Below are 8619 nucleotides of genomic sequence, written 5' to 3' on the forward strand. Positions count from 1 at the left end.
GTCTTATCAGAAAATTTCAACAAGGTGATCTTCCTGATATCTCATAATTCACTTTTTTCGCCAACTCGTCAACACACACCCATATATTTTAGCTAGCCAGTATTTATTCAGTTTTATTCTCTACAGATTACAATACAAAGCAGGTTCATATCAGTGCGTTTGGGGGGGGTAATTAAAAAACAATCGTACCTATATTAGAAAGAAAAATCAGATAATCTAAAAAAGGAGAAAGAATTGAAGCAGAATGTCAAAAAGATTTTTAGCTGAAAGGTCGCACGTGATCATTTCAATGATTGATCTTTTAGAGGATTTTTCATTGATGAATGATCTCAATATGCCAAGCATTTGGTTAAGAAGGAATGCAGTCTCTTTGTCCAGATCGCAAAAAAGATTTTCAGATGGAAATCAGATCAATTAGTTTGTGCTTGGGAGAATATTGATCATCATCACAGGATCTTCGAAAAATCCATTTTAAGTTAATGATCACGATCATCAAATCTTCTTGACATTCTGCTTCCTAAAATACAAAAAAAGGATGCTATTCAGATCCCATTGGAGATGATCCTCTTATCCATGCGACTGTGATTATTGCAAAATTCACGAATCCTGAGACATGCCTCGCGCATAATATCCACCGGCACAGTGATGACGATTCTCATGTAGTTGGGGAACTTGAAGCACTCCCCCGGCAGACAGAAGACACTCTGCTCTTCCACGAGGGCACGTACAAAATCCATTTCTGTGTCAAAGGAGGGAAAGAGCTCCATTTCAATGCCAACCATCATGTACATTGATCCCTGTGGCATTACTGGATTCAATCCACGAATCTCACGAAGAAGCTCGTATGCAGTGTAAGCAGTTTTCTGCAGGCTCCTGTTGAGATTATCATAAAAGGACTGTGGTGTATGATTAAGGATAGCTGGGAGAGCTGCTTGAACGAGTGAATTGCATCCCAAGAGTCGCCCAGTTAAATTTGTGAGTCCTTTGCGAATTTCGCTCAATTGTCCCTGACGATCGTGCACAATGATCCATCCCAATCGCCATCCAGGAACAAGGAAGCGCTTCGATAAGCCACCGCATGACAGGATTGGCACATTTTTAGACAGCGAAGCCACGGATGTGTATTCCACGCCTGGGAACACGATATTCTCATAGATCTAAATCGAAATAATGGGTAAAATAGATATGGTTAGCTTTCCACCTGAACTATTTCCTAATTACATTATCTTAATAATATTAATGCGATAGCAAACACTTTACACGAGAGGGGGTACTTTGGATAACATCCCATTCATGTGATTAAATTTTTGTCTATTTAGCGTAAGAGCAGTTAAAGTACAAATAGTATATACCTACAATTAAATGGCTCATAAAGATTTATTTTATGATTAAAAAAAATACCCACAATAAAAACTCAAGTTGTAAATAAGATAGTGGAACAGGTGGATTTTTTATATTAAAAGGAATTTTCATGTGATTAAACAAATTTTAATTTTCCAATTAAAACTTCCTATTAGGAGCCTTCAATATAACTAAATAAACATCAGCGTCCTTAATTCCAAGATGGCGGATCTTATTAAGGAGCTTCCCAAAATAAAATTAAGTAAAATTGAGAAAAAAACAAAGCTGATTAAGAAAATTCACAAAGAAAAAGTCCAGTGAACTTGAAAAATCCCAAAAACAACCATTAATCGAATTCTTAATGGATTTTATCGGTCGCTAAAAATAAAAGAGAAAAGCCCCCCACTTGATAGTGCAATAAAAAGTGATTTTTATCGCAATATTGGGGGGCCCCTATCGTCACTTTGGAGAAATTCCAATCGTCTGGTGTTGTTTCCACCTTCTGATAAGATGGCACGGGGGCGATAAATTGACTCACCTCATCGGCTATGATGGGCAGAAAGTGCCTCTCAGCAATTTCGATGATCTTCTCGATGTGACTGCGGCTGAAGACACTGCCACAGGGATTGCTGGGGTTTGTGATAACAAGAGCGGCAGTTTTCTCATCAATCAACGACTCCAGGTGCTCCAGATCAATCTCCCAATTCCTATCGGCCAGAAGATTGTAGTGGCGGAGTTCAATGTCAAAGCCCGCCGAAATAGTGCCGTAGATGGAGTAACCTGGACGAGCACAGAGGATATTCTGGCCAGGATGTACGAGAACACTGATGATCATGTCGACTGCACTTGAACATCCATTGCAGAGGATCACATCTTCGGGTTTAACGTCGCCCTGATGAGATGAGTATTTTGCAACAGCCTCACGTGCTTCATTCCATCCCAATGTGGGTTTGTACCCATTGTGAATACCTGAAGCAGCTGCCTCTGTGATGGCGTCCTGAATTTCCGGGCATGCCTGGAGATTCCCAAACACTGTAGGATCACCTATAGAATAACTTAATTTTAGAAAGATCCCATATTAGGATTTTTAGAATTTCCTGAACTTACCGATCGACAGTGGGATAAGCTTCTTCTTGGGATTTGGCACAATGTTCATAGCTTCCGTGATTGTCCTCAAAGGATTGCACGTCTTCATGGCGAATTTTGTAGGACAAATACCCCAGTGTGTCCTCACAGGCTTCCTCTCAACTCCAGACATTTTTTTTTATTAATCAAACCGAAAAAATAAAAAGGCTCTCCCAAAAATCAACCTCCTTGCAAGGCACTTCTCAATGACTGACGATACTTCTTGCGGTCGAGCCCCCTTTTATAGAGGTCCCCCATGAATAGAAGAAAACATTCTCAGTCACGTACAATACAGTCAAAGAGGGAGGACCAATTAAAGATTATCACTCGTCAAAAAAATGATATGAGCGTGGAACATGTAGATTTGATACAATTACATCAAGTTCAATTGTGTGACGACTTCTGATGGACAAAAAAACACCAACAGTACATATCAATTCCGATGGATAGGCAATAGAGGTGGTTTACTCATTTTCTTTTTGCGCTCACTCACTTCCTCGGTATTGCACTTCCCACCAATTCTAGGTCAAGTTTCTGCAATCTGACCTAGAAATTGTTTAAAAAGCTCTTTTAAGGATTTTTAAAATATTAAAATTTAGATAAAATAATCACGAAAAAAAATGGCTTGGAGTTAGATGAAGAAATATTCTGCCGTTTTATTCCTAAAAAGATCTGTGAAGACTGCAATAGACGTAATGGCAAAATGAATAAAATAAATGATAATGTATTTTGCTTAACTCTCAAGAATTAATTCCTAAGCCAAACCTTTAACTGATTAGATAAAATAAAATAAAAGAAGACCTACAATATATTGATTGAATATTTATGTAATCCCTGAGCTTAAAACTACAACAAAAAACTCAATATTTAGCTTAGCTAGAATAAATGAAGTTTAAGCTTTATTTAACTTAAATCTCAAGTCTGTGAGATACAAATGAAAAAAAAATTAAGTGGAAATAAAAAGGTTTTACAAAGTCGTAAATGTTAAAAAAAACACTCTTTGTTTTAATTACCAGGTATAAAGTTAAATCTTCTTGCCATGATTTAAGTTTAGCTTTTTTTTTAGCTTAGTTTTCTAAGAAACAAACATTTAAATTAAAAAGTTCCTTTTACAAATTACAACAGAACCTCCTTAATTGAGAAACTTAATGGGGAACCCTTAAATGACGAAGCCGGGTATATTACTCACAGTTCATAAATACTTACTAATATCACCGACAAGTTATCGTCTTTTAGCTTTGATTTTACAATTATCGCTGATGGGTCACTTCCGCAGAAAAATTTGAAATAAACGTTCTTAAACAGTCCCGAATTCAGAATTTTTAGTCTTACGAATCTGTGGCCAAAATTAAGAAAAAGAAAACTTAGAAATTTTAATGAGATGCAATAAATCCCTTAAGTTTTACAAACTTGATATTTAATTGAATTTTAGAGGAGCCATAATATGCGTATTAAATCTTCGAAGCTTTCGACTATCTTTTAATCTTCATTAGGTGCTGTAAAAATTATACTATATTTTTTTTATTTTCGCAATATTTATGCGAATCTATTTAAAACATTTTAAAGTTACTTTAATTATATCTCTAAAACTTTAAAAATTGCTCTAAGAAAGTGTTTCATTAAAAAGCTCAGTCATGTGATGTAATCTCCCGTTAGTTGGGTATAAATAAAGAACCACCGAGGGCTTCGGTCTCTTTTGGTGATTGATCGGCATCACAGACACGACATTGTGGCAACGAGGAAAAAAAAAAAAGAAAAATTAGTGCGCGTGTGAGTTATGGCGGTTAGTGCAGCGAGTGCTACGGCTTCCGGACGTTCTGGATGGGTGGGCACAATTGAAGCCTTCGTACCAGGCGAAGAAGGAGATTTTGAGATATACTTGAAGAGAATGGAACATTATTTCAAGTTAAACAAAGTCACCACGGATGAGGAAAAGGTATCCGCCCTCATCACGTTGGCAGGGGAATATTGCGTTAAAAAATTGTTGGGTGCTGTGCATCCAGACGCAATTGAAAGTAAGACCTATAAGGAGTGCACAGATATCCTGAAGACGAAACTCGCCCCGAAAAATAATGTGGTTGCAGAAAGATTCAAATTTTTCGAGAGGCGCCAACACGAAGAGGAATCCATCAGTGAGTTCGTCTCTGAAATACAAACCCTGGCACGAAAATGCAACTTCCAGGAGTACAAGAAGGAGGCACTGCGTGACCGGATTATCTGTGGAGTGAGGTCGACAAGAATTCGGCAGAGATTATTGGATGAAGCAAAACCGCTGGACGAAACTCTCAACATCGCTCTTTCTATGGAGTTAGCTGAAGAGAACATCAAGATGATGAACCCCAGACAGGTGGGAAAAATGCATGGCTCAAAAATTGGCGCCAAGAGAAGTCACAGTGGTAGCAGAAGCGATAAGCGAGAGAACAACAGACAAAAGAGGAGCGGATCACCCATCAGATGCTTCCGATGCGGAAAGTGGACAGACCACATCGCAGTAAATTGCCCAGAGAGAAAAAAGAGCTTCAACCAGAAGTTCAATCGTACTGATGAGAGGGACAAAGGCAAACAGCGGAAGAAGCAGTTGAATGCAGTGGTGGATACAGAGAGTGATATCAGCTCGAATGATGATGAGGATGATCGCATGAGTTATCGTCTACACACTATGAAATTGGCGGTGCTAAAAAAATCATCTTTCGCATCGGAGAAGGACAATGAAGTCAACGGAGTTGAGGAGGAGGTGGTAGAACGCGAAAGTGATTGCGAGAGCGTAAGAGATGGTGAAACCGTGAGTATGGTACCCCATAGCCCTGAAAGAGAAGACCCAGTAATTATTAAAGTGGGCATTGGTAAATGTACACTGAGAATGGAGGTTGATTCGGGAGCTTGTGTGTCGGTGATACACGTAAAGCAATATCGTGATTATCTTCGTGAATTTCCACTAAAGAATTGTGAAATGAATTTGCGTGTAGTTACGGGAGAATCAGTAGAGATTTTGGGGAAAATTACTGTGCCAGTTTCAATAAAAAATGAAGGGGAATGGAAAGAGATGGGAAAACTCGATTTGGTTGTCGTGAATTCAGGTAAATCTTTTTTGCCTCTATGCGGGAGAAACTGGATTTCAGTATTGTTTCCGCGGTGGAGATCACTGTTTGGGGCGGAAAAGGGGAACACGGCGATGAACCAAATGTGTGTAAAAACGGAGGTCACATTGGGGAGTGATAAGAGTTTAATAGAGAAATATGGGGATGTATTTGATGTGCAAGACACATCACCGATAAAAAAATTCTCCGCTAGTATTGTGCTGAAACCCGATGCAAGACCAGTTTTTCACAAGGCATACACAGTGCCTTTTGGAATTCGTGGAGAAGTGGAGAAAGAATTAGACAGACAGGTAGAGAAAGGGTTTTTAATTCCTGTGAGTTCGTCGCGTTGGGCATCACCCATAGTGGTTGTGCGTAAAAAAGATGGAACGATACGCATGTGCATGGACGCCAAGTCGACAATTAATCGGTACGTGGAATTAGCGCATTATCCATTACCGCGAATAGACGAATGTTTTCAACCTTTGGCGGGGTGTGAATATTTTTGTGCGTTAGATTTAGCGGGAGCTTACCAACAATTAAATGTGGACGAAAATTCGCGAGAATTATTGACAATCAATACGCATAAGGGACTTTTTCAGTACACGCGATTGGTGTTTGGACTGAATTCCAGTCCAGCAATATTTCAAGCGACAATGGAGAGAATTTTGGTTGATATTCCTCGCGTCATGTGTTACATTGATGACATCTTGATAGGGGGAAGCACGCGAAGAGAATGTAAAAATACGTTAATATTGGTTTTTGAAAGATTAAGAAAGTTTAATGTAAAGGTGAACTTTAAGAAATGTATTTTTTTTAAGAAAGAAATTCAGTATTTGGGTCATGTGTTAACAAAAGAGGGAGTTAAACCAATGTTGGATAAATTAGAAGCTATAAAATCAGCTGCGGTGCCTACAAATGTAAAAGAATTAAAGGCTTATTTGGGGTTGCTTAATTATTATGGGCGATTCTTGCAAAATCTTTCGCCGAAACTTTCTTCTTTGTATGAGTTGTTAAAGAAAGACGTACCTTATGAATGGACCCGTGAACACCAAAAGATTTTCAATCGTAGTAAATCATGGTTGTCCGCAGATAGTATTCTCACACACTATCAGAGTGGCTTGCCCCTTGTGATTAGCGTGGATGCTAGTGGAAAAGGGGTGGGGGCGGTGCTGTCGCACGTCATTGACGGACTGGAAAGACCAATTTTATTTGTGTCTAGCACCCTCTCGGAGGCCGAGCAAAGGTATTCCAATGTGGAACGAGAAGCCTTAGCGCTTGTATTCGCGGTAAAGCGATTTCACAAATATATTTACGGACAAAAGGTGACGGTGTTTACGGATCATTCGAGTCTCAAAGAACTTTTCGGGGAGAATAAGAAGAATAACAATGCGATAGCTTGTGCAAGAATCGCGAGATGGGCAATACAATTGAGTATGTATGATTTAAAGATTGTGTATAGAAAGGGGGAACATAACTCAAATGCTGATTTTCTTTCACGATTTCCCGGTCCGGGAAAAACAGGGATCGCGGAGTTAACAATTAAATTTCTAGACGTAAAGGGAGATTTGCCGGTACACGAGGAGGAGGTTCGCACGGAGACCAAAAAAGATGAAGTATTGCAAAAGGTTATGGAATGGGTAAAAAATGGTTTTAGAATCAATGCAAACAGTGATAAAGAGGCAATCAAACCATTTCATGCAATGAAACCACACCTAAGAATTGAGAATGCAATCTTATATCGGGGGGACAGGGTGGTAATTCCGAAAGTATTACAGGGAAGATTTTTGAAACTTTTTCATGCGGGGCATGAGGGTATTGTAAGGGCAAAATCCTTGGCGAGAGGAATATGCTGGTGGCCGGGGATCAATGGGGAGATTGAGAAGATGATCAAGGAATGTGTTGCTTGTCAAGAGGGGGCACCAAAACCGCGAAATCTAAGATTGACGCCCTGGACGCCAACGTTGGCTCCATGGAAAAGAATTCATATTGATTTTTTTCATTTTGAGGGTAAATCTTATTTGTTGATAGTTGATGATTTCTCAAAGTTTTTGGATGTTCATTTAATGTCAACTACGAATGCGGGTGCCACGACATTGGTGTTGCGTAAGCTCTTCGCGATCTTTGGGTTACCGATAAAGTTGGTTAGTGATAACGGTCCACCGTTTACTTCAAATACTTTCAAAGATTTTCTTAAAAATAACGATGTAGAGCATGTCACGACTCCTCCGTATCATCCTCCTTCAAATGGGCTAGGCGAAAGAGCGGTACAGACCGCGAAAGCAAGCTTGAAGAAATTCATGAAGGATAATTTGTTGAAAAAATTAAGTGCGGAGGTAAGATTGTGTCACTTTCTTTACAGATATAATCATACCCCTTCGACGGTCACAAACCAATCTCCGATGACGACAATGTTAAGCTATGTACCACGGACTTCTCTTACCATAACGACGGCATGCGCGAAATTGAGAAAAGATGACTTGAAGCCGGGGGAGAAAATATATTATTTCTTCAACCACGATTGGATTCCCGGAAAAGTGCTAGAGAAGCAGTCAAGGGTGGTGTACATCATACAAATCGGGAACGCTCGCATTAAGGTCCATAGAGACCAGATAAAACCGCGGCAGAGTAGCTTCATAGAGCTGGAGGACAGCAGTGACCAAGACAGCAGCGATTCAGAGGAGTATCTGAGTCCTCCGGAGTCCCCCATGCCAACCCCGAAGGCGCCACCAAAGCCACCGATGAAAAGTGAAGAAACTCCAAGGCGGAGCCGTCGTTTGTTATCAAAAAAAAGGTTAAATTATAAGATGTAAATTTAGAATACATAGGGGGAGGAAAATGTGATGTAATCTCCCGTTAGTTGGGTATAAATAAAGAACCACCGAGGGCTTCGGTCTCTTTTGGTGATTGATCGGCATCACAGACACGACAAGTCAATAAAAGCTTCTTTACTATTTTCTCTTCAAGATTTTCATCAAAAGCAGTAAAGCAAAACCGTAGAGAAAATTAAAAATCTACCTTAAAAAAAAAACGTGATACTTTCTACTTGCTGCAGAATAAAAAATAGTATTTGACA

General features: G+C 39.4%; 2 protein-coding genes across 3 annotated transcripts; one reads left to right on the forward strand and one right to left on the reverse strand.

Annotated features, from left to right (window-relative positions):
• Positions 1 to 84: 84 nt before the first annotated feature.
• Positions 85 to 2866, reverse strand: LOC129786970 (tyrosine aminotransferase-like). The gene is made up of 3 exons (XM_055822240.1): positions 2449 to 2866; positions 1880 to 2385; positions 85 to 1157 (listed from the first exon to the last, which is right to left on the reverse strand). The coding sequence occupies exons 1-3, from the start codon at positions 2597 to 2599 to the stop codon at positions 543 to 545; spliced, it is 1272 nt and encodes a 423-aa protein (XP_055678215.1). The 5' UTR covers positions 2600 to 2866; the 3' UTR covers positions 85 to 542.
• Positions 2867 to 5132: 2266 nt separating this feature from the next.
• LOC129787011 (uncharacterized) lies at positions 5133 to 8440 on the forward strand. 2 transcript variants are annotated; one of them, XR_008750184.1, is made up of 2 exons: positions 5133 to 5248; positions 7906 to 8440. XR_008750184.1 is itself a non-coding variant. In XM_055822294.1 (2 exons), exons 1-2 carry the CDS (start codon positions 5510 to 5512, stop codon positions 8354 to 8356), a joined length of 915 nt encoding a protein of 304 aa, XP_055678269.1. In that variant the 5' UTR covers positions 5425 to 5509; the 3' UTR covers positions 8357 to 8440. The 2 variants fall into 2 exon arrangements, 1 of the variants encoding a protein (XP_055678269.1); XM_055822294.1 differs by lacking the exon at positions 5133 to 5248 and adding an exon at positions 5425 to 5973.
• The last annotated feature ends 179 nt before the right edge of the window (positions 8441 to 8619 follow it).

This window comes from Lutzomyia longipalpis, chromosome 1, assembly GCF_024334085.1.
Source record: "Lutzomyia longipalpis isolate SR_M1_2022 chromosome 1, ASM2433408v1".
NCBI lineage: Eukaryota > Metazoa > Arthropoda > Insecta > Diptera > Psychodidae > Lutzomyia > Lutzomyia longipalpis.